At 43.0% G+C, this 27,055-nt stretch overlaps 1 protein-coding gene across 2 annotated transcripts in view; it reads right to left on the reverse strand.

The window, feature by feature from the left end:
• pigs (phosphatidylinositol glycan anchor biosynthesis, class S) overlaps positions 1–25,670 on the reverse strand; it is a 57,981-nt gene extending 32,311 nt beyond the window's left edge. The window contains exons 1-6 of one of the 2 annotated variants that reach the window (XM_080210720.1): positions 25,630–25,670; positions 22,874–23,013; positions 20,253–20,367; positions 19,734–19,823; positions 7,413–7,739; positions 173–315 (exon numbers count right to left, since the gene is read on the reverse strand). In XM_080210720.1, coding sequence (XP_080066846.1) covers positions 173–315; positions 7,413–7,739; positions 19,734–19,823; positions 20,253–20,367; positions 22,874–23,013; positions 25,630–25,651 — 837 coding nt within the window. In that variant the 5' untranslated portion in view covers positions 25,652–25,670. Of the gene's footprint in view, positions 1–172; positions 316–7,412; positions 7,740–19,733; positions 19,824–20,252; positions 20,368–22,873; positions 23,014–24,968; positions 25,064–25,629 lie in introns of those variants that run through there. The other variant, XM_080210721.1, reaches the window with a different exon arrangement.
• Between the last annotated feature and the right edge of the window lie 1,385 nt (positions 25,671–27,055).

The following is a 27,055-nucleotide window of genomic DNA, read 5'->3' on the forward strand; positions in this document are numbered from 1 at the left end:
TTCAGGATAATCTGAGATTATGAAAGGTTCTGTATAAAATGACAGCATTGCTGCTGATTTGCTTTATTTCTTTCTCTGCTCCTTTCACCTTTGCTGGTGGCCTGGAGCAGGTGCCTACACCCTCTGTCCAATTTTCTCAGGTTAAAAGGCAAGCTTGCCAACTCAACCCTACCTGAGAGTCCACGGAAAAATTAGCGATGAATGACAGCTTGTCCAAGAAGGGCTGCACATAATTATTCACAGCTCGTTCAATATCCCAGCAAACATTGTGGGATTTAGGATCTGGATTCAACAAACTGAAGGTGATTTCATATCCTGCATAGGGAGTGAAAAAAGCACAGAAATTCACCAAGACAAACCAGTGTGCACGAGTGAAGCAATCATTATCATAGCCTGATTGTTACTTAGTGTTGTTTTATATACCAGATATTAAGGTTGCTCCATTAGGAACTATTTATATATTTACACCCAGAGGAAACTCGTGCAGACTCCACGCAGACAGTGACTCCAGTCAGGAATTGAACCCGGGTCCCTGGCACTGTGAGGCAGCAGTGCCACCATGCTGCCTTTTGAAGCTTCTAAAGAAAGTTACAAGGATTGAACAAATCTTTCAGCTAACCCATTGGTTGAGGCATGACCAGGTGCGGATTTTACATACTGAAAACCATTTATTTTCAAATAATCCTCAAATTCTTGTGAAGTAAACTGTGAAGTATTATCATTAATAATCAGCTCCAGATTACCAGATCTTGCAAAAAATTACACCAAGTTTTTTAATGGTTTCTTCAGTTGTAGTGGATCTCAGGGTAACTTCAGGCCACTGTGAGCAAGCATCAATTATGACCAAGAACATGAAACGCTCAAATGGACCAGCAAAATCTACATGCCATCATTGCCATGGTATCTTAGGCCACTCCCATGGGTATAAAGAGACAACAGTGGTGGATTTCTTACTCATGCAAAGAACTGACACGTTCTTCAATCTGAACATCCAGACCCAACTAAAGTAACGTGTTAGTTCCCTCACCCGGAGTATACCAGGATGTCCTTCATGTAATTGTCTCAGACCTCTTCCACGCAGACTAGGAGGAATGATCATTCTGATATCCCACAGTAGGCAACCACCTTGGACAGTTAACTCAAGCTTTCTTGAGACACATGGTTTCAAATCAGAATGTGGATGATGCATTCCTGCTATCATTCCTTTCAATACCATATCCATCACCTTGCCCATTACAGGATCATTTCTAAAATGCCTCTGAACTTTAGAAGCTGTTACGTCTAAATGATCTACTAGTGAAAACTAAAGAATATGAGCAAAACCAGTTGGTGGCATCTGCTAAATAGGTAAAGGTAAACGTGTTAATGTATCAGCATTTGAGTGACATTCTGATTGACAATACTTTATACAATAAAAATGTGCAGATACGATCAGTGCCATCTTTGCAATCAGCTAGCAAGCTAACAAAGACAAGCTTTAAACACCCCAAAATAGTAGCTAAGGTCAATAATGATCAGTCAATAATGTGAAACAGCGACCATATAAATAATGGTGAAACCTTTGTATGCCAAAAATTATACTTAATGCTTCTTTTGCTAACTGAGCATAGTTAGATTCAGCACTAGTAATAATAAGCAAAGCAAAAGCTATTGGACATTCTTCTTCCAAAAGCATAATTGCTTCAGATGAAAATGAAACAATGCTTCAGACTTCTGCAAAGCATCTTTTACATCCTTGCATGCTTTCCTACATTCTGTGGTCCAGTCCCATTACTTCCACACATGGCAAACTATGCAATGCCTTCAATAACGTTGCTACATTAAGAGTAAATCTGCCATACTCATTTACTAATCCAAGGACCTCAATTGTGGCACGCTCTTCAGATGTGGCGCTTCTAAAATAGTATCTTTCTTTTTAGGTTGTGAATGTAGGCCTCTACTACCAATAAGGTGCCCAAATACTGGACTGCGCCTTCAAAAAGTCACACGTTTCTTTCTTTATATGTACACCATGCACTTGAAGACGTTCCAATGATGCTTTTCAATTATTCAAGTGCTCTTGTTCACTGGACTCTGTAATTAGAATATCATCCAGGTAACATTGATAAAGTTAAACATTGGAGAGCCCACTCAAAATCTGATCTATCAATCTTTGGAATAGGGCTGGGGCGGATATTATTCCAAAAGGTAATCTTTTATCATGCAAAAGTCCTTTATGACTAACGATAATAAGCAATGGTTATGATTCAGCAGCTGCACACATCTGTAAATATGTTTGTGAAAGATCAATCTTGCTGAATTTCTGTCCACCTGCTAACCCAGCAAACAAATCTTCAATTAATGGAAGCGGATATTGATCAGCACACAACATTGCATTATTTTACACAAATTGATTGTTTTATCACCACAAATACAAACTGAACCACCTGGTTTCATCACAGGCACAATAGGGGTAGCCCAGTCAGTATTAACAAATCGTACTAATTCTTCTTTGACCTTGGGACAAATTGTATATGGCACCACCCTTACTTTGAGACTTTCTGATTGACTATTAGAATTTATCTTGAATTTCACTTGAACTCCCTTCACTGAGCCCTGTGTCTCTTCAAATACCCTCTTATATTTATCCAGAAGATGCTGTAGATCTGTTTTGACATTGACCAATCTATTGACAGCACTCCAGTTAAGCTTTATCTTCTATAACCATGATCTCCCAAAATACAGCTGGAAAATTACCAAGGGCCACATGGACAGGCACTCTGCTGTTTGTCCACTCAACTCCACATTGACTATGATGTAGCCTTTTAACGACACAATCTCTTCTGTGTATATCTTTAAAATCACATCAACTGGTTTTAAAGGAATATGTTTCAGCTTTTGTTGGTGTGTAGTCTCAGGAATTAAAAGTTACAGCAGCACCAGATTCAATCCCCATCCTAATAGGCTGTCCACTTAACACTGGAATCACTCAATCTCTATGATTCACCCTGTATGGATAAAACATTCAGTTAGAGATCTTCATCTTTCTGAACATTCTCTTCTTCACAGTTATAATGTTATAAATGTTGTAAATTCTTTGGGTAGAATGCAACTTGTTCTTTTTGAAGATACTCAGATTCTTCTTCTGAACATTCTTCTCAGGGAAGCTGGTCTAGCCCAACAAGCTTTCACATTGTGACTCATTTTCCCACAATTCTTGCATTGACTATCCTTACTCCAGCATTCACTTGCTGAATGGCCCATTTTGACACATCTGTGACATCCTTGTTGCTGTTTTGAATTACGGGCAGTTTCCGACTTGTGGATCTTCATTCCTGCACCAAATTGTGACTTCTCTTTAGCAACCAGTTCCAGTGACACTGTGGTTTCTACTGCTGAGTTTAAAGTCAAAGCATTTTCAGTGAGCAATCTTTTGGGTACCCCCATTTTGGAGACTGCAAACCAGACTTCTAACGACTCAGCAAGTTATGCTTTTGCCTTCCACTTGACTCCTTCAGTGGAACCTGAACCATTCCATGTTGATCTGTGGCTCTGGAAAGTAATACTCTTCAAGAACCTTTATCAAGACATTGTAAGTTTTGGGTTCCTGGCTTTGCTGGATAAACTAAGTTCCACAGCAAATTAAAGGTTTCACTTCCTATTTTATTGCACAAAGCTGGTATGAGCAACTCTTCTGAAAACACTCTTGCGTAGTAATTCCATGACTCATTTTTATCATTGAGATAGCCATGGATCCTAATTGACTTGCTGCCATTTCCCTGACAGGCACGAGTGACTTGAGACTACTCAGCATTTTATTTTCCCAGTTACTCCCCTTTTTACACTGGAGACAACTGGCTACTTTTTTTTTCAAATGACCGCAGGCACATAGTAAAGCTTCCACTCTTCACAAGTATACCAGATAGTGCCTGGAATCTCTTTTAAAGGTTTTCATACTTGGCCTTCCTTCACTGGCACTTCAATCTGTAATCCTGTTGCTGCTTCTCCCCAGCCTTCTAATACTCAAAGTGTGACGACCCACAATAATTTTCTTTCACTAAATTTAGGATTTTTTTCCATGTTTTCGAAAAAAACTAAATCTGACTTGTCACCAATTTTTGTTTTGTAATGTCCTAGGTAAGGAATTGTGGGTATTAACAAAAAGCAAAGATGTGGTTTACACACACAGATTCAAACTAACAACAGATTAATTCTAGACAGTCTTGCCTACACAGAGTACAAACTGAAAGTAAAACAGCAGCCTCTGCAACACCCTAATGACATCACCATCAAATCAGGTGACCAGCTTTTTTCATTCATTGCTGGCTAGGCCCTCGTTGTGCTTCAGAAGATGGTGGTGAGCTGCCTTGTTAAACCGCTGCAGTCCCTGAGGTTTAGGTACACCCACAGTGCTGTTAGAGAGGGAATTCCAGTGTTTTCATCCAGCGACAATGAAGCAATGGCTATATATTTCCAAATCAGAATGGTGAGCTACTTGAAGGGCAACCTCCAGGCGATGCCCAGATATTTGCTCTTTTCCTTCTAGATGGTAGTGGAGATGGGTTTGGAAGGTGCTGCCTATGGAATCTTTGTGAGTTCCTGCAGTGCATCTTGTGGCTGTTCATCAGTGGGGGAGGGATTGAATGTTTGTGCAAGGGGTAGCAATTGAGTGGGGTGCTTTGGCTTGGATGGTATCGAACTCCTTGAGTGTTGTTGGAGCTCCACTCTTACAGGCATGGGGAGAGTATTATATCACACTCCTGGCTTGTACCTTGTAGATGGTGGACAGGCTTTGGGGGTGGGTTAGGAGGTGAGTTACTCGCTGAATGATTCCCAGCTTTTGTCCTGATCTATAACACCTGCAAAGTCGTCCTTCCTAAGATCTTGAGGGTTGTGCCAAAATTAAGAGAGCTGTCTCTCAGACAAATCAAGCAACAGCCTGACAGTCATAGTCATCAAATCATACCTTTGAGACAATGCCCAGACACATCCCTGGGTATGTCCTGTCCCACCAGCAGGACAGACCCAGACCTGGTAGCTTCCTAGTAAATCTTTTCTGTACTCTTTCTAGTTTAACAATATCCTTTCTACAACAGAGTGACCAGAACTGTACACAGTATTCCAAATGTAGCCTTACCAATGTCTTGTACAACTTCAACAAGACATCCCAACTCCTATATTCAGTGTTCTGACCAATGAAACAAAGCATACTGAATGCCTTCTTCACCACTCTGTCCACCTATGCCTCCACTTTCAAGGAGCTATGAACTTGTATCCCTAGATCTCTTTATTCTATAACTCTCCCCAAGGTCCTACCATTAACTGAGTAAGTCCTGCCCTGCTTCGAACCACCAAAATGCATCACTTTGTATTTATCATGTGCAGAAAAAAACAGGACAAATCCAAATCAGCCAATTACAGCCCCATTAGCAAAGTGATGCAAATAATCATTGACAGTGTCATCAAGCAGCACTTACTCAGCAATAACCTACTTAGTGAGGCCCACTCAGCTCTTGACCTAATTACAGTTTTAGTCCAAATTAAAAAAAACTTTTTTAAATCTAAACTCCAGAAGTGAGGTGATAGTGCCCTAATATCAAGGCATCAACTGACTGAGCGTGGCATCAAGAAATCATAGCAAAAGTAGAATAAATAGGATCGGGGTGAAAACTCTCCAATGGTTGGGAGTCATATCTGGCACAAAAGAAGATGGTTGCAAGGATATTTTAGCCTTGGAGGGAATGCAGAGGAGGTTTACTAGGCTGATGCCGGAGTTGAGGGGGTTGAGCTCTGAGGAGAGGCTGAATAGATTAGGCTTGTACTCGTTAGAGTTTAGAAGAATGAGGGGAGATCTCATTGAGACGTATAAGATGATGAATGGGATGGATAGGATAGAGGTGGAGAGACTCTTCCTGCTCAGAAAGGATAGTAGGACTAGGGGGCACAGCCTCAAGATAAAGGGGGGGGCGGTTTAGAACAGAGTTGAGGAGGAACTTCTTCACTCAAAGGGTGGTGAATCTCTGGAATTCTCTGCCCGTTGAAGTGGTGGAGGCTGCCTCGCTAAATATTTTTAAGACGTGGGTTGATGGGTTTTTGATGAGAGAGGGGATTAAGGGTTATGGGGAGAGGGCGGGAATGTAGAACTGAGCCACGACAGATCAGCCATGATCTTATTGAATGGCGGGGCAGGCTCGAAGGGCTAGTTGGCCTACTCCTGCTCCTATTTCTTATGTTCTTATGTTTGTGGCTGTTGGAAGTCAATCATCTCACATTCGGGACATCGCTGCAGGAATCCCTCAGGGTAGTGTCCTAGGCCCAGCCATCTGTAGAAGCTTCATCAGTGACCTTTCTTCCATTATAATGTCAGAAGTAGAGATGCTTGTAGATGACTACACAATGTTCAACAACATTCACAACTCCTCAGATACTGAAGCAGTTCACGTCCAAATGAAGCAAGACCAATATTCAGGTTTGGGCTAACAAGTGATAAGTTACTTTTGAGCCACATAAATGCCAGGCAACGAGCATCTCCAACAAGGGAGAGAGAATCCTATCATTGCCATTTGACGTTCAATGGAATTAGCTGGACACTATCTAAAGAAGCTCACCTGTTTGGAACCCATCCACCACCTTCAACTTTCACTCTCTCCATCACCAACACACAGTGGCAGCAGTGTGTACTATCAATCTGGTGCACTGCAGCATCTCAGTAAGGCTCCTTAAATAGCACCTAACAAACCGATGACCTCTACCATCACGGGATAGGGCAACAGCTGCATGGGAACACCACCACTTGCATGTTCCCACTCAAGCCACACACCATCCTGACTGGAATCATAATCGCCAGTCCTTCACTGTCACTGGGTCAAGATCCTAGAACTCCCTCCGTAACAGCACTGTGGGTGTACCTACACCACGTGGACAACAGTGGGTCATGAAAGCAGCTCACCACCAACTTCTGAAGGGGTAATTAAGGATGGGCAATGAATTCGGGCCAAAGCACCAATATCCTGCGAAAGAAAAAAAACTGAAAAAACAAAATTGTTTGGTGAGAAAAATGTCAGGTTTGGCTGAGGGAGTTCCCAGTCTAAGTGCTTGTTAAGATCTTCGGGGCAATTTTAACCCAATGCACCTGTCATTAAATTGACAGATTGGGTGCAACACAGCCTTACAATCTGTCCATTTTTAGTTTTCATTGGGATCAGTGTGATATTGAGCAGGAATATATCCAGCATTCCATTCCCATTCCAGTTGGCCCATTTTGTGAGCTAGGTTAAAATTGCCCTGTTCTGTCTAGTCTCAAACAAAGAATGAGACAAGACACTCAAGTGTGATCACCAGCAGTGAAATGGTCTTCCAGTGTCAGGCCACACCTTCAGGAGAGATGGGGAGAACACTGGAGCACCAGCTAGCAGAGAAGAGGAAACTCTTACCAAGGCTCGATTTAAAAGCTGTCATACTGTCTCTGAAGGTGTCAGTGCTAAACATTCCTGAGGGAACACGGTTGGATAATGCTGCCACCACCATGTCATCAGTGAAGGACATTGTTTGCAGGATCTCTTCCACATTGTCATCAATGTCCTGAAGCACATCCTCCACACTATGCGATCCAGTTACAGGCGAGCGCAGGAAGGCAGCCCTGTGCTTCCCAATGTAAACACTGACCTCCTGTGGCAGGAGCTGGGAATCAGCAGGCACAACGTAGATCACTACTGAACCTGCCGAGCTTTCGTAAACCCGGGACAGTGTGTCGACTGCCGCTAAAAATAAGAGAAAAAGACCAGGTTAGCTCTCCCTTAAAAACAGGTGGTTCAGCTGGCAAAAGGTTATTTGAAAAGAATCCTACAATCAAGAAAGCATTATTTTCAATAATAAAAACAGAATATCTGGGAAATCTCAGCAGGTCTGGCAGCATCTGTGGAGAGAGAAAAACAAGGTTGAGGTTTTGAGTTTAATATGGCTTTTCTTCAGAAGACTCCTTCGAATTACAGTCAAGGAAGGTAGAGGCCTCCATTGTGGCGCATTGGAAATGGGCAATTCACAAGAATTAGAATCAGGGCAATAGAGGGTTTGGAGGAGTTTGTAGCGATCACAGTGACATCAAAGAAAGAAGCCAGCAAGGGATTTTAACATCAACTATTCGCGTTTGTATACCGACAAGGAATTTCGCAGAATGAAAATTTTCAATCAGTGGCTGTGGGAACTGGGAGCCAATGCAGGTTAGCATGCGCCTGGTTGATAAGTGAGGAGGACACACAGGTAGGATTCAAGGAGCAAAGTTTTGAATTAGATTTATAGAGGGTGGAGTCAGCCAGGGGAACATTGGAGTAGTGCAGACTGCAGGTGTAAAGGCATGGATGGAATTTTCATAAACAGATGGCTGGAAAAGGGTGGCGACAGAAAATGCAATGGAGCCAGAAGCAGGCATCCTTGTAACAATGTATTTTATTCTGATCTTCCACGTTATTCAAAAACAACTTACATTTATAGAGCATATTTAATGCAAACAAAATCCAAGGTACTTTAAGAAAAGTTTAAAATGGTTTCAATGAAACCATTTGCAACACTTTAGATACCAAACCAGGCTGGGAATGGAAACTTGAGAGGGATCTGAGACTGGAAGGATGCAAAACTGGTAACAGGAAGTGGAAAAGTAGTTTGCAAAGTCAGAAGGCAGGCAGAGCAAAGGCAACCATTAAATAGGAACAGAATGTGGAACAAGGTTGAGGGGCACTCTACTTGAATGCACACATTATTTACATTAAGATGATTTGAAGGCACAGACAGAGATAAATGGGTATGATTTAATTGTTATTACAGACAGAGTTACAGGGTGGCCAAGACTAGGAACTGCATATTCATGCATATTTGTTATTTATGACAGGGAAGCAAAAAGGAAACTGAGGTGGGTTAACACTGTTGATTAGGGACAAGATCAGTACATAGAACATTACAGAACAGTACAGGCCCTTTGCCCTCAATGTTATGCCGAGCTATGTCCAATCCCAAGATCAAGCTATCCCACTCGCTATAATTCTGGTGTGTTCCATGTGCCTATCCAATAACTGCTTGAAAGTTTCTGAAGTGTCTGACTCCACTATCACAGCAGACAGTCCATTCCACATCCCAATCACTCTCTGAGTAAAGAATCTACCTTGGACATCCCTCCTATATCTCCCACCATGAACCTCACAGTTATGCCCCCTAGTAACAGCTTCATCCACCCGAGGAAATAGCCTCTGCACATCCACTCTATCAATCCATCTCATTACCTTATAAACCTCTATTAAGTCGCCTCTCATCCTCCTCCGCTCCAAAGAGAAAAGCCCCAGCTCCCTCAAACTTTCTTCATAAGACCTACCCTCCAAACAAGGCAACATCCTCGTAAATCTCTTCTGCACTCTCTCCAATGCTTTCACATCCTTCTTGTAGTGAGGTGACCAGAACTACACACACTATTCCAAATGTGGTCTCATCAACATCCAGTATAATTGCAGCATAACCCCATGGCTCTTAAACTCAAACTCCTGTTAATAAACGCTAACACACTGTAAGCCTTCTTCACGGCTCTATCCACTTGAGTGGCAACCTTCAGAGATCTGTGGATATGAACCCCAATTTCTCTCGTTCCTCCACATTCCTCAGAACCCTGCCGTTGACCCTGTAATCTGCATTCAAGTTTGACCCTCCAAAATGAATTACCTCACACTTATCAGGGTTAAACTCCATCTGCCACTTTTCGGCCCAGCTCTGCATCCTATCAATGTCTCTTTGCAGCCTGCAAGAGCCCCCCCACCTCATCCACTACTCCACCAATCTTGGTGTCAGCAGCAAATTTACTAACCCACCCTTCAGCCCCCTCTTCCAAGTCATTGATAAAAATCACAAATAGCAGAGGACCCAGCACTGATCCCTGTGGTACACCGCTGGTAGCTGGCCTCCAGTCTGAAAATTTTCCTTCACCACCACCCTCTGTCTTCTATGAAACAGCCAGTTACTTATCCAATTGACCAAATTTCATTCTATCCCACACATCCTTATCTTCTTCATGAGCCTACCATGGGGATTCTTATCAAACGTCTTACTAAAATCCATGCATATGACATCAACTGCTCTACCTTCGTCTACACACTTAGTTACCTCCTCAAAGAATTCAATCAAGTTTGAGAGGCGGGACTTACCCCTCACAAAACCGTGCTGACTATCCCAGATTAAACTGCATCTTTCCAAATGGTCATAAACCCTATCTCTCAGGGCCCTTTCCATTAACTTACTGACCACCGAAGTAAGACTAACTGGCCTATAATTACCAGGGACATTCCTATTTCCTTTCTTGAAGAGAGGAGCAACATTCACCACTCTCCAGTCCTCTGGCACTATCCCCGTAGACAGTGAGGACCCAAAGATCAAACTAAAGGCTCCGCAATCTCATCCCCTTGCCTCCCAAAGAATCCTAGGATGTATCCCATCTGGCCCAGGGGACTTATCCACCCTCAGGTTTTTCAAAATTACTAATACATCTTCCCTCAGAACATCTACCTCCTCCATCAGCCTGCATCACACACTCACCCTTAAAAACATGGCCCCTCTCCTTAGTGAGCACTGAAGAAAAGTATTCATTCAACGCCTCACCTACCTCTTCTGACTCCATGCACAAGTTCCCACTACTATCCTTGACTGGCCCTAACCTCACCCTGGTCATTCTTTTATTTCTCACATATGAGTAAAAAGCCTTATCCGGCCCGCCAAGGACTTCTCATGCCCCTTCCCAGCTCTCCTAAGCCCTTTTCTTTAACTCATTCCTGGCTACCTTGTAACCTTTCTGGAGTAGTACATCTGTGGAAAAAGATGTAGCTACCTCCATCTGGCATCTGGAGCTACCTTTCAGGAGTAGTACGTCTGTGGAAAAAGATCTTAGATTGAAGGATTAAGATACAGAATCAATTTGACTGGCGATAAGAAAAAACAAAGGGCAGCAAACTTTGGTGGGAATTGTCTATAGGCCACCAAACTGTAGTAGTAACATTAAGCAGAGTATAAATCAGGAAACTGGAGCTGCAGGTAACATAGGTAATACAGTAACAATGGACAATTTCAATTTACACTTAGGCTGGGTAAACCTAATGTAATGGGAAAAAAGCCATAAAGATGGATACCTGGCATAAAAATAGCCGCCCGGCACATGAAGGGTTAAAAGGCATTAAGCAGGCACTGACTTTCAACGCAGAGAACTACTTGAAATTTAAACCACAGGACAGACAGTTACTTGAATTAAACATACAGGGAACAAATGCTGCAGGAAGCCAGGCACCTTAAAAGATAAAGACAGTCCCGGGGCAATGGGGTCTGATAGGGATTTAGCCACAAGTAGGAACAGGAATGCATAAGTGCAGGGAAACCAATTACTGTAAGAATAGACCAAAACTAAGTCATTGATAAAGAGGAAATGTATCCATTCATGGAACAATGCGATATTGAAATGATCATGGCTGTATCTGTCCGTAATGACGTGTTAAACGATGTTCACCCATTTGATTACAACAACGTGTTAATGATGTCCGGTCCATCTATTGTGTAAAGGATATAAAGATGGACTGGTCCTATTGTATCATTGAGAGAAGGTAGCTGCCCAGTACTGCGGAGTGCCAGTGCGCTTCTCCACGAAGCTTCGTTAAATAAAACTGTATTGTTGCACCCCCAGTCTGACTCCAAAGTGGTAATTTTCCCATAACACTAATCAGCACTAATGCTGTGGAGGATGAATTCCTGGAGTAGTACATTGTAGAAGAAACTAGGCACTGTTTTAGATTTATTATCTAAAAAAAGGGCTGATTAATAATCCTGGTGTAAAGGAGCCATTAGGAAATAGTGATCATAACATGATGAGCTTTACATTAAGTTTGAAAGTGGTACAGTTCATTCTGAAACAACAGCGCTTAATCTGAACAAGGGAAATTATGAAGATATAAGGGATAAGATGGCATTAGTGGATTGAGAAAATAATAAAAGATTTGACAATAAATAGGCAATGCCTACTATTTAAACAAAGACTACAATAAATATACATTCCTCTGAGACACAAGAACCCAACAAGAAAGGGGAATCAATTGTAACTAACGAAAGTTTAAAATTGTATTAGATCAAAGAAAATGGCTTATAAAATTGCCAGAAAAAGTGGTAAATCTGAGCAATGGGAATCCAGCAAATGAAAACCAAGAAACAGATAAAGAAAGGGAAAGAGAGCATGAGTGCAAACTGACGAGAAACATAAAGGTGAACTGTAAAAGCTTCTTTAGTATGTGAAAAGGAAAAGATTAGTGAGGACAAGTGTAGATCCATTACGGGGGAAATAGGAGAATTATAATGGAGTATAAGAAATAGCAGAGAAACTAAACAGTTACTTTGTGTCTGTCTTCACAGAGGAAAATAATCCAAAAATTCTAGGCAACCAAGGGACTTGTGAAAATGAGGAGCTGAAAATAATTATCATTACTGAAGAGGAAATATGCAAATATTCATTGAACTAAATTTTGATAAATCCCTTCGGCCTGACACTCCACATCCCAGAGTTTTGAAGGTCGTTGCCATAGAGGTAGTGGATACATTGTGGCTGTCTTTCAAAATCCTATAGATTCTGGGAAGACTTGTGCAAACTGGAAAGTAGCAAACATTATCCTACAATTTGAGAAAGGAGGAAGAAAGAAAATGAAAAATTGCAAACACAGAATCATAGAATCCCTACAGTGTGGAAAGAGGCCATTCGGTCCATCAAGTCCATATGAATCTCCAAAAGAGCATCTTACCCAGGCCTACATCCACTCCATCCCATCTCCATAATCCTGCGCATTTACCATGGCCAATCCACCTAATCTGCACATCTTTGGAGTGTGGGAGGCAACCGGAGCACCCGGAGGAAACCCACAGAGACACAGGGAGAACATGCAGACTCCACACAGACAGTGACCCAAGTCTAACCATCGCTGCCCTGCCACCCTGTTAGTCTGAATCAGTAGTAGTTAAAATGTTGCAAATGGAAAAGACGTAAGAACTAGACACTTAGAAAATGATATGATTGGGCCGAGTCAATATTGATTCAGAAAAAGAAATCATGTTTTGAGAAACCTGTCAGGGTTTTTTTAAAAATGTTATTTGTAACAAATAGAGAACCAATGGATGTGGTGCAACCGGATTTTCAGAAAGCTTTTAGTGAGGTACCATTGTTATGAATAATGTATATTTTTAAGTTGGATTTATATATTTATGTAGGGTAAAAATGGTTCCGTTTCATTTCAGTTTTGTGAACCTGGCACAGTTGCAAATGGTTTTCTGCCGTTGAATTCCTGAACGTTCACTCGATGCTTCCCACCCCATTTATTTCTCATCACAAGACACACAAAAACCACACCCTATCTCACTGTTTCCTCAGCTGCACAGCCAACCATAAGTTTCACTAACTCAGTCTTCATCTCCGAAAATAAATGCCTGAGAATCTGAAAAGACTTGTGACTGAGACTTCGGGTCTTTCAAGTTTGTTTGTATACATACATTTTTAATGAGGTCTTATGACACCCGAAGTGAAAGAAATGTATTAAAAGGGGTTGAAAGTTCAGTAATTACAGGAAAAAAACCAAGTCGAAGAACTTTACTGTTGCTTAGTGACAGTGATCCAGGGACACAGACAGAAAAGACAAGAGAAGGGGGGTATGTTTAGAATGTGCCAAAGAGAGAAAAGGATTTGAAGCTCTCTGACAAGAAATAATTGCAAGGCTAGTGGGATAGTAGCCAACTAAATAATTAGTTATGGAACTCAGTGAATTATCTATTTGCGTAGATGAAGACAGAGTTAGCACAACTCATTGTTTGCTCTGCAGTTGAGTTTAGAGTGCAGTGTTTGTGTGCCTTGGGAAGAGAAATGAGTGGGGTGAGAAGCATCAAGTGAATGCTCAGGAATTCAACAGCAGAAAACTATTTACAACTGTGCCATGTCCAAGCGAGAAGTTTTTGTCAAACTTGTGGCAACTTTTTACTCTCTTCTTGTGTTTGTAAAGATAACGCTCAGGTAAATGAACAGTAGGAATTTTAAGTGTATTGTGTCCGTATTAAGATCTTTCCAGCCTTTTTCTCTGGTATAATTTAGTTCACTTTTCATGTTTTAATAAAGTTTTAATATTTGTTTAAAAGTTCATCAGCAGACTTCTGTCAATTTGTTCAGTAGCTTTCATCCATGGTTTCCAAAAAAGCTGGATCTACGAAACCAGGTTTGAGTCTGGGATCTAACTTGTCCAGTATTAATAGCAGTGGGATCATAACACTATGTGGAAATGCTGGCATTGGACTGGGGTAAACACAGTAAGAAGTCTCACAACACCAGATTAAAGTCCAACAGGTTTATTTGGTAGCAAAAGCCACTAGCTTTCAGAGTGCTACCCCTTCATCAGGTAAGTGGGAGTTCTGTTCACAAACAGAGCATATAAAGACACAAACTCAATTTACAAAATAATGGTTGGAATGCAAGTCTTTACAGGTAATCAAATCTTAAAGGTACAGACAACGTGAGTGGAGAGAGGGTTAAGCACAGGTTAAAGATGTGTATTGTCTCCAGCCAGGACAGTTAGTGAGATTTTGCAAGCCCACGCAAGTCGTGGGGGTTACCGATAGTGTGACATGAACCCAAGATCCTGGTTGAGGCTGTCCTCACGTGTGCGGAACTTGGCTATCAGTCTCTGCTCAGCGACTCTGTGTTGTCATGTGTCATGAATGTTGGTCCTTTAGAGGATGAGAAAGGGGACCTAGTGGTAGGGGATGAGGATATGACTAAGGTATTGAATAACTTTTTTGTTTGTCTTCACGGAGGAGGACGTGAATAATTTGCCGGGTGTTAGCGATGGAAAGGTGGTAGGACTGGAGGGTCTCGATGACATTACTGTTACTAGAGAGGTGGTGCTCGACAGACTGGAGGGGCTGATTGTGGACAAGTCCCCAGGACCGGATGGAATAAGAACATAAGAAATAGGAGCAGGAGTAGGCCATCTAGCCCTTCGAGCCTGCCCCGCCATTCAATAAGATCATGGCTGATCTGTTGTAGCTCAGTTCCACTTTCCCGCCCTCTCCCCATAACCCTTAATCCCCTCTCTTATCAAGAACCCATCAACCCGCTTCTTAAAAATATTTAGCGAGGCAGCCTCCACCACTTCAACGGGCAGAGAATTCCAGAGATTCACCACCCTTTGAGTGAAGAAGTTCCTCCTCAACTCCGTTCTAAACCGCCTCCCCTTTATCTTGAGGCTGTGCCCCCTAGTCCTACTGTCTTTTTTGAGCGGGAAGAGTCTCTCCACCTCTATCCTATCCATCCCATTCATCATCTTATACGTCTCAATGAGATCTCCCCTCATTCTTCTAAACTCTAACGAGTACAAGCCTAGTTTATTCAGCCTCTCCTCATAGCTCAATCCCCTGCATCCGAGGGTTCTGAAAGAAATGGCGGAAGTGATAGTGGATGCCTTGGTGGTTATTTTCCAGACATCGCTGGATTCTGGGGAAGTGCCGGATGATTGGAAAACGGTTAATGTTATGCCGTTGTTTAAGAAGGGTGCCAGGCAAAAGGCGGGGAATTATAGGCCAGTTAGTTTAACGTCTGTGGTAGGTAAAATGTTAGAATCTGTCATTAAGGAGGAAATTGCGAGGCATCTTGAAGGGAATTGCTTGATAGAGCAGACGCAGCACGGTTTCATTGAAGGGAAGTTGTGTCTGACAAATTTACTGGAGTTCTATGAGGATGTGTCTAGGGCGGTGGATAGAGGAGAGCTGGTGGATGTGGTCTTTCTAGATTTTCAGAAGGCGTTTGACAAAGTACCTCACCAGAGGTTATTGCAGAAGGTTGAGGGACATGGAGTTGGGGGTAGGGTGTTAGCGTGGATAGAGGATTGGTTGTCAAATAGGAGGCAGAGAGTGGGGGTCAACGGGTGCTATTCGGATTGGCGGATGGTGACTAGTGGAGTGCCCCAGGGGTCGGTGCTGGGGCCTCAGCTTTTTACCATTTATATAGATGATCTGGAGGAGGGAACCGAGTGTAGGGTGTCGAAATTTGCTGATGACACCAAGATTGGGGGAACGGCAAATTGTGCGGAGGGTGTGGAGAGTCTGCAGAAGGATCTAGATAGGCTGGGCAAATGGGCCAGGAAATGGCAAATGGAATTTAATGTTGGCAAGTGTGAGGTGGTCCACTTTGGTAGGAAGAATGGTAGGAAGGACTATTACTTACGGGGCGAAAAACTGCAGCAGGCGACGGTGCAGAGGGACCTCGGGGTCCTTGTGCATGAGTCGCAAAAACCCAGCTTGCAGGTGCAGCAGGTGGTCAGGAAGGCAAATGGGATGCTGGCCTTCATAGCGAGGGGGATTGAATATAAAAGTAGGGAGGTCTTGCTGCAGCTGTATAGGGCATTGGTGAGGCCGCAGCTGGAGTACTGTGTGCAGTTTTGGGCGCCGCACCTGCGCAAAGATATTTTGGCCTTGGAGGGAGTGCAGAGGAGGTTTACTAGGCTGATACCGGAGTTGAGGGGGTTGAGCTATGAGGAGAGGCTGAATAAACTGGGCTTGTACTCGTTAGAGTTTAGAAGAATGAGGGGAGATCTCATTGAGACGTATAAGATGATGAATGGGATGGATAGGATAGAGGTGGAGAGACTCTTCCCGCTCAAAAAAGACAGTAGGGCTAGGGGGCACAGCCTCAAGATAAAAGGGGGGCGGTTTAGAACGGAGTTGAGGAGGAACTTCTTCACTCAAAGGGTGGTGAATCTCTGGAATTCTCTGCCCGTTGAAGTGGTGGAGGCTGCCTCGCTAAATATTTTTAAGACGCGGGTTGATGGGTTTTTGATAAGAGAGGGGATTAAGGGTTATGGGGAGAAAGCGGGAAAGTGGAACTGAGCAGTGACAGATCAGCCATGATCTTATTGAACGGCGGGGCAGGCTCGAAGGGCTAGATGGCCTACTCCTGCTCCTGTTTCTTATGTTCTTATTATGTTCTTATGAAGGCCGCCTTGGAGAACGTTTACTCGAAGATCAGAGGCCGAATGCCCATGACCTCTGAAGTGTTCCCCAAATGGAAGAGAACAGTCTTGCCTGGTGATTGAACACCACTCGACAATCAGCAAGTTGATTCTTTTAATACCTCAGCTTCATGTTGGAAATTCATGTTTAATGTGCCGAACCTTATCGTTCTGGAATTTGCTCGAGTTCCTTTGAGAAGAAAGAAATGGAAACGTGACCCAAACTAGGTGGGAATGTAAGCTGTGAGGAGAATGCAAGGAGGCTTCAAGGAGTTTTGGACATGTGAAGAGAATGGGCACAAACATGGCAAATGAATATAATGCGAATAAGTATGAAGTTATTTGATACAAAAAAACAGAAAGGCAGGTTATTTCTGAAATGGTGAGAGGTTGGGAAGTGCTGATGTCCAAAGGGACCTGGGTGTCCTTGTTCATGAGTCACTAAAAGCTAGTACGCAGGTGCAGCAAGCAATTAGCAAGGCAAGCATTTTGTTGACTTTAACTGCAAGGGGATGCGAGTACAGGAATAAAAATGTATTGCTGCAATTCTATAGAATTTTGTTCAGGGATAACCTGGAGTACTGTGTACAGTTTTATTTCCTTATCCAAGGAAGAGTATACTTGCCATAAAAGGAGTACGTACAAAAGAGGTTCACCAGACTAATCCCTAGAATGATAGAAACGGCTTATGAGAGATTAAGGAAACTAGTATTTGTTACAGTTTCAAAGCAGGAGAGGTGATCTGATCGAAAATTACAAACTCTTATAGGGCATGTCAGGATAGAAATAGATAGGATGCTTTCTCTGGCTGATGAGTCCAGATGTGGAAATGCTGGCATTGGACTGGGGGTAAACACAGTAAGAATTCTCACAACACCAGGTTAAAGTCCAACAGGTTTATTTGGTAGCAAACGCCACTAGCTTTCAGGGCTCTGTCCCTTTGTCTACAACCAGTGGACACAATCTCAGAATAAAGACAAGCCATTTAAAACTGAAATGTGGAAAAGTTTCTTCACTCAAATGTAGTGAAACTTTGGAATTCCCTATTCCAGAGGGATATGGAAGCTTTATCATTGAGCATGTTCAGGACAGAAATCGTTAAGAACCCTGGACATTAATGACATCATGGTTTATGGGAATAGCGCAGGAAAATGGCTTTGAGGTAGGTGATCAGCCATGATATATCTGAATTTGGTGGCACAGGCTTGACGGGCCAAATGGTCTTCTCCTGCTCCTGTGAGTCACAAGGAGAGAAACGAAGACAGATGACCAAAAGCATGATCAAGAAAACAGGTTTAAAGGATCGTCTTAAAAGAGGACATCTGAAAGCAAAGCTATCAATAGTGTAGTTATTAAAATCATGGATATACAAGAGGTAGAAGTGGAAAAGCACCCAGGTTCTCAAAAGCTTCAAAAACTGGAGAGTATAGAGACAGGGGAAGAGCCATGAGTAAGTTTGGAAAATAGATGAGAATTTTAAAATTGAGGCAGTCTGATATGGAGCGAAGAAAGTGAAGGAGCACAGGCGTAATATGAGAATAGGATGGAATGAGCAGAGATATAGGCAGCAGAGGTTTGGACAAATGGCAGTTGGTGTAGAATGGAAGACGAGATGCTGGCAAGGACAGCATTGAAACAGTCATGTCTAAAGATAACAAAGGCAAAGATGGCGTTCTTTGTAACTGCAACTATGATAAATGATTTGTTCTCATCCATCCCAATTTGCCTGCAATTTTCGACACACTATCCAGCTCCAAGTATTTCCTCTGTCATCCAACTGGGTAGAATTACCTTCATTTGGGTCCATTCTAATCTTAAACAGAAGTTCTGAAGCCAAGTCATATTCAACCAGAAGAATTAACTCTGTCTCTCTCTGCACAGATTCTGCCAGGCCTGCTAAGTATTTCCAACACTTGCTGTTTTATTCTATTCTTATCTTTCTACTCAGAGCCAGAGAATCTCTTGTAATGGCTTTTATCCTTTTAGTCTCTCTATTATATCTGGACTTCCTAAGGATCGATACTGGGCCCCTTCTATGTTTTAAGTACATACCAGCAACAACAAGTTCCTAATAAATGCTGACCACATCCAGCTCTATCTCCATCGTGTTGGTCCCCTCAACAATCCAACAATGGATGAACATAAATTCCTTCTGATATTAGAAAGACTGAAGCCATTGCTTCCTGAGAGGAATGCATCAGGTGATCATTTCTGCATTATGATGCAGATTGAGAGTTTTACTGGTGGGATACACTTCTGAGACTGCTGCTCTACAACAAGCTCTGAGAGATTAAACAGAACAACAAATGTCAATATAGACCCTGAAAGTGGGGCCTCACAATGCTTTTCAAGATAGGCCTAATATGCAGGTGCCGTTTGTCCAAACCTCTGCTGCCTATATCTCTGCTCACTCCATCCTATTCTCATATTACCCCTGCAATTTATTGTCACAAGTTGTTAGAAGTCTCTGCTTAATTCATGAAACTCACACCTGCAGCTCAGAATCTCAGTGGAGAAGGGAGTTGGTACCAGACGTACCAGTCATATCCCCATACTGAGTCCCAGCGACCTTGCAGGGGTTGATCTTTCAGAGTTAGAACGCAAGACATTTAGTCTCAAACTGCTCCTTTCAGTATCAACATAAACAGAGGGCTCTCCTGTCTTTGATACAAATGAAACAGTAGAAGACATGCAGCAGTAATTCTATACCTTCCACGTTTTCACCCATTATGGCATCTTGTTCTAAACCAGTAGCAGCTCTATATGTCTTCTCATACCTGTATTTGAACCCTGTTTTACCTGTGAAAGAAATAGAACAGGGTTTAAAATTTTACAAAGCAATACCATGTCAAACACAATTTGTACAAGAAGCAAATCTGATGAGACAGAATTTACAAATAAACTTCTGGTGCAAGTTGTACATTGAATATACATATACCTTGTGGGTAATAATACTCAAACATTTGTTGAGAACAGTAAATGGGATTTTTGGTGTGTAACTAGATGACTTTGATCAACTTAATAGGGCACAAACTACAGAATCAACACTGCTGCCATGCTGGTTTGCACAGCACAATAATGAGAAGGAGAACAGGATTAGTGATGGTGGGGACAAATGTTCCCTTATTTGTTCAAATGTTAGCACTAATGCAATTACATAGAACCTGAGGGACCCACCCCTTCCTGGTATGCGAGAGCAACTTTAAATTTACTGCACTATTTGCTCACCATCTAGTTGATTCATCTTCTGGCTAAACTGAGTTTGTGGCAATAGCTTTTTCTGTTGTTCTGCTGTCAGTGTTCCTCTCGCAAAGACTACTTCCACTGGCACACTGATGTCAAGCTGCAAAGGAGATCACAACATCCCATGAATGACATTTATGTGTACCATTTAATGTCGCAATCTACGGAGTGAGGACAATCTTCCACTTCTATAGTGCTTTGTGCTGCTGCCAAATGTCCCAAAGCACTTTAAGCCGACAAAGCATTGAAACATCGTCTCTGTTGTAACAGATGGAAACACAGCAATCAATATGTGCACAGTGAAGTCCCACAAATAGAAACCAGATCAATGTTGGCCAGCTCACCAGGAAGAAGTCATGTTCTTCTTTGAATAGGAACGTTTTACAACCATCTAAACAAGTAGAAATAAGGTTTTGTTTATCATCTCATCTAAAGGACAACCTCTTCTAACAGTGCAGCATTCCCTTGGAGCTGCACCACATCAGCCTGGGTTATTTCAGGATATATCTGGAGTAGGACCTGAATCCACAATGTTTTGGTTTACTAGGGAGTTTCCTATCACTGGACCAAGGTTGACACAAGAGAGTTTTCCAGCATTTTCTGTTTTCAGTTCAGACGAAATTTCAGGTCACCTAGGCATAGCAGTTAAGAATGCTTACCACCTTCACCATTTGTCTCAGTTCAATATTGATTGCATGGTTTGATCCTGACTGATGTAGTCAGAAAATCCCAGATTTAAACTGTTTTTTGTTGAGCCAGCTTTCAGCTGGGGTCCACTCAGCTCCCTGGAGCAGAAACAAAAATAAGGCAAAAAGAAGTTGCTTCCTGGAGTGTGGACACTGAATAAGGACAGGGTTCACTGATATTCCGTGCAAAGAATCCGTAAATAATAGCCAAATAGGCTCATGCAGAGTGAGTGGACCTTAGGGAAAGCATCAGAAAGAAGTTAGATGGCCAGGTAGGAAAAAGAAAAACACTTATCTTATATGGCCAATCCAGGCCAGTGTCCTCTCAGTTAACCAGAGAAAGGAAAAAAGATACACACTTCTAAAAGCTCTTTCTTCAGCACTGGACATCTTAAAGCTTTAGAGTCAATTAAGTATTGTTGCAAAGGGAAACATGTTGCCAAAGCTTTCCATCTTGCACTTGTGGTCAAATGGGCAAGGCCCAACATAAAATTGGAGTTTTTAAATGAATACAGTTAAAAACTGCTTCTATGAAGTTACCATAGGTCAAAAGCCAATTGAGACAAGGTAACAAAGGGGCTGGGGAAGGGACAGTGAGGGTAGTAAGCGTGTATCAATAGAAGTTTAAACCAGATCTGTCTTGTACATCAAACATGGGTTAACAATAGGAAAGTCATCATAACCTGAAACCAGAACTTTTACACATTGAATCGAGAAGCTTCTACTTTACAATGGAAGTTGTTACAGCCAGACACCCATTATGAGGTAAGGAAGGGGGATAAAAACAGCCATATTCCACCAAAACTAGTGTGACCTGGGACAACACAAAAAGGCGTGCGACAGCCACCTTCGTGCTAAGAGGACCCTGAATTCATTTGTCGCTGTGAGCTCAGTGAATTGAATCCAAAAGCCCAATCAATTTCACCAGACCGGGTAATATCTATTTCTCAGGCAATTAGCCTAGTTTGGGAAAAGTTAACTTAATCTATTAGGTAAGAATTGTTTTTTCATTCTGAGTGTTTTAATAAAGCTAAGTTGGATCCATAGTCCTTTGTCTGTCTCAGAAAGTAGAAACACTTGAGTAAATGTGTAATGAACTGGTCAAGTGTCTGTATAGAATATTTCACAGGCAACACATTCGCCAGGGTAAAGGCAAAAATACCAAATTTCAAACGATCACAAATTTTACATTTTTATGTTCAACCTAATGAGTGCAAGACCAAAAGCTTCAACAAGATTCACATTTTGTTCTGCCAAACAACAGTCAATTAAATATTTTTGAAGAGTAGTCAGTGTTGTAATATTGGAAATGCAGCAGCCTATTTGCACCCAGCAAAACTCCCACAAACAGCAAGATGATAATGACCAGATAATCTGATTTTAGTAATGTTAATTAAGGGATAAATAGTGGCCTTGACAGACACTGGGAAGAAGACTTGATCTTCTTTGAAATGGGATCTTTTACATCCATTTGAAAGTTCAGACAACACCTCATCTAGAACACAGTTGCCCTCCCAGACATTGCAGCACTTGCTCAGTTCAGCACTGAAATATCAGCAGACAATTTTGAGTTTAGGTTTCCCCAGAGGGTGGTGGGAATCTGAAACGCACTGCCTGGGAGGTTAAAGGCAGGAAACCTCACAATCTTTAAAAAGTACGTGGATGAGCGTTTGAAATGTCATAACATTCAAGGCTATGGGCCAGCTGCTAAAAAAGCGGGATTAGTGTAGATTTAGTGTTGTATTGTCAGTGCAGATTCAACATATGACTCTGACTTCCCATGTGGGATTTGAATCCACAATTTTTGGACCCAGAAATCAGAGTGCTACTCACTTGAGTTATCTATCACTCTTGAAGAAACTGCACACTTAAAACAAGTCCCACAAAGCCCAACATACTGTAATTGAAATGAACAATTACCAGTAGAATATCTAGTTCATTGATCTGGCTGTAAGGCAGCGAAGCACGATATGTCTCAGTTGTCTTCCACCAGAGAGGCAGCCCGAGCAATATCACCACCATGGTGATGCAGCTGGCTGAATACTTTCCTCGAGACTTTTCTGAAGAAACAAAAAGATTTGTAAGCTGTTAAACGCAGAATTTGTGTCAGAAGACATCAACTATAAAGCAGCAAGATTTTTATAAAGACAAAAACAAATCCTGCAAACTGTCTTAATATTTCTCCCAATTCCCTTTCATTGTTAGAGTTGAGCTAGTTAATGAGGATGAAACTCTTCCTAATTTTCCCCATCAATATAGAGACACATCTGTCCTTAAGAATGGAACATAAAATCTGTTCCACACTGCCATTTAACAATGAATCCATAATCTATTGTTGGTATCACTAAGGTCTAGAACAGAGGTGCAGTCTCCAAATAAGGACTTGGATAAGATGAGGGATTCTATAAAATGAAGAAATTCTTGATTCAAGGGAATCTTTGGAACACTCTCCCTGAGACAACTATAGAAGCTGAGACATAGAATGTGTTCAAAACACAGGCAGATGGAATTTTGGGCTCTCAAAATATGGGGTCTGTACAAGGAAGTGGAGTCAAGATCAATGATCAACCAGAATCCTACTAAATCGCAGAATTAGCTCTAAGGACTGAAAGATTGCTACTGTTCTTGTTTCTCATAAAGCAATATCCAGTCTGTGTGGAGTTTGCACAATTTCCCCACGTCTGTGCGAGTTTTCTCCAGGTGCTCTGCTTTTCTCCCACAGTCCAAAAATGTGGTTAAGTGGATTGGTTACGTTAAATTTCCCCTTGGTGTCCCAACACGTGTAGGTTAGATGGATTAGTAAGAAATCTCACAATACCAGGTTAAAGTCCAACATATTTATTTAGGAGCACAAGCTTTTGGAGGTCTACTCCTTCATCAGTTGAGTGGAGAATTGGGTTTACAAACATGGCATATAAAGACACAAACTCAATATATAAGATAATGGTTGCAAGGCAAGTCTTAACAAGTGCAGACAATGTGAGTGCAGAGAGGGTTAAGTACAGGTTAAAGTACATTGTTTGCAGCAAACTATGATGTGGGTATGCCGGCGTTGGACTGGCATAAACACAGTAAAAAGTCTGACAACACCAGGTTTTAGTCCAACCTATTTATTTGATAATATACTCACAAGCTTTCGGGTTAGCCCCTTCGTCAGGTGAATGGAGAGTTCTGGCCGCAGACAGAGCATATAAAGTGCTCTATATGCTCTGTGCTTTATATGCTCTGTCTGAGGCCAGAACTCTCCATTCACTTGACGAAGGGGCTAACCCGAAAGCTTGTGAGTATATTATCAAATAAATAGGTTGGACTAAAACCTGGTGTTGTCAGACTTCTTACTGAGCAGCAAACTACCCAGCCTTCAGAAGAGCAGCGACCACAACACACAATCCTGCCACAGCAACCTTTGCAAGACCTGCCGGATCATTGAAATGGATGCCATCATCTCACGTGAGAACACCATCCACCAGATACGTGGTATATACTCTTGCAACTCGGCCAACATCGTCTACCTGATACACTGCAGGAAAGTATGCCCCGAGGCATGGTACGTTGGCGAGACCATGCAAACGTGACAACAATGGATGAATGGACACTGCTCGCCAATCACCAGGCAAGAGTGTTCCCTTCCCGTCAGGGAACACTTCAGCAGTCATGGGCATTCAGCCTCTGATCTTCGGGTAAGCGTTCTCCATGGTGGCCGTCATTACATACGACAATGCGGAATTGCTGAGCAGATAACCAAGTTCTGCACTCATGAGGACAGCCTCAACCGGGATCTTGGGTTCATGTCATTACCTGTAACCCCCAAAACTTGCCTGGGCTTGCAAAATCTCACTAACTGTCCTGGCTCGAGACAATTCACACTTTTTAGCCTGTGCTTAACCCTCTCTCCGCTCACATTGTCTGCACTTGTAAAGACTTGATTACAGGTTAAGACTCACATTCTAACCATTATCTTTAAATTGAGTCTGTATCTTTATATGTCTTGTTTGTCAACCCAACTCTCACTCACCTGATGAAGGGGCAGCGCTTCAAAAGCTCATGCTTACCAAATAAATCTATTGGACTTTAACCTGGTGTTGAGATTTCTTATTGTGCCTATACTGGTAATATTTATGCTATTGTCATGAGGGGCCACTAAGTAAAGGACTGATGCTATCCCACAGGATGAAAGTGTGATTAAACCCCAAAGCCACAGGACGAGGGGCCATAACATTGCCAAACAAAACAAGAAATAAAGAAAATGAATTGTCTCTCTTTCTTCTTGCTGATGCTAACCATTTGCAGGAACTATATTATTTTGGAGCCCTTGTATGGAACTTCAGGCTAACAGGGAGATGCATTGCCATCGGCAGCGTCAGTAACATGGTTTGGGGGAAGGGGCAGTGGAAGGGATAACTGATGGTGAAAGCCATGGTTTGAAGGGTTGCTGAGACCACATCATGGGTGTGGATTGACCGCAGGGTGGGGACACTGCTGATATTTGGGGCCAGTGTCTGGACAAGGAAGGGAATGTCCTCGCCACCACTCGCTTTGGCTGTTGCAAAAAGTGATCCTGAGGGAAATGGTTAATGTTACCAAACCATTGTCACAGCGGGAGTGAGCCTTGGCCCTAACCGCTGAGTCCCGGGGTAAAGCACTGGCCCGATCCCACTTCCCTCACATCCGCACACCTTCAGCCGCCGCCGCCGCCATCTTGTCTCAACTCCCTGACAGCGGAAGTGCTGCTGGAGTGACAGCCGCAACCACCAATCAGCATGCCTGTGTCTCAACCCGCTTCACCAATCGGGTGAGGGCAGAGGCGGGACCGCGGGGCGGAGGCGGAGAGGAGGCGGGGCCGCGGGGCGGAGGCGGAGAGGAGGCGGGGCCGCGGGGCGGAGGCGGGGCCGCAGGGCGGAGAGGAGGCGGGGCCGCGGGGCGGAGGCGGGGCCGCAGGGCGGAGGGGAGGCGGGGCCGCGGGACGAAGGCGGGAAACGGGCATATCCGGGTCCCCGCTTTCGAGTCTCCCGCGCTCCTGTGGAGAATGCGCACTGCTCTCACTCTGCAGCACGTGGCGCTCATCAGGCGGGAAGGTGAGAAAAACCCTCCCGGATAAACCCCTTCATAGATAACTCACTCCAGGATAAACCCCCTCCCGGATAAACCCCCTCCCGGATATACCTCATGGATAAACCGCCTCCCGGATAAACCCCTTCATAGATAACTCACTCCAGGATAAACCCCCTCCCGGATAAACCCCCTCCCGGATATACCTCATGGATAAACCCCCTCCTGGATAAACCGCCTCCCGGATAAACCCCTTCATAGATAACTCACTCCAGGATAAACCTCGTGCCGGATAAATCCCCTCCCGGATATACCTCATGGATAAACCGCCTCCCGGATAAACCCCTTCATGGATAACTCACTCCAGGATAAACCCCCTCCCGGATAAACCGCCTCTTGGATATACCTCCTCATGGATAAACACCTCCGGGATAAACCGCCTCCAGGATAAACCCCCTCCCGGATAAACCCCTTCATGGATAAAGCCCCTCATGGATAAACCACCTCTCGGATAAACTACCTCCGCGATACAACCGCTCATGGATAAACATAGAACATTACAGCGCAGCACAGGCCCTCGATGTTGTGCTGACCAGTGGAACCAATCTAAAGACCCTCTAACCTATTCCAATATTATCCATATGCCTATCCAATGGCTATTTGAATGCCCTTAAAGTTGGCAAGTCCACAACTGCTGCAGGCAGGGCATTCCACGCTCTTACTATCCTCTGAGTAAAGGACCTACCTCTGACATCTGTCCTATATTTATATAATAAGAACATAAGAAATAGGAGCAGGAGTAGGCCATCTAGCCCTTCGAGCCTGCCCCGCCATTCAATAAGATCATGGCTGATCTGTCGTGGCTCAGTTCCACATTCCCACCCTCTCCCCATAACCCTTAATCCCCTCGCTTATCAAAAACCCATCAACCCGCGTCTTAAAAATATTTAGCGAGGTAGCCTCCGCCACCTCATCGGGCAGAGAATTCCAGAGATTCACCACCCTTTGAGTGAAGAAGTTCCTCCTCAACTCCGTTCTAAACCGTCCCCCCTT

This window comes from Carcharhinus amblyrhynchos, chromosome 23 (assembly GCF_965287045.1).
Source record: "Carcharhinus amblyrhynchos chromosome 23, sCarAmb.v2.hapA, whole genome shotgun sequence".
Lineage (NCBI taxonomy): Eukaryota > Metazoa > Chordata > Chondrichthyes > Carcharhiniformes > Carcharhinidae > Carcharhinus > Carcharhinus amblyrhynchos.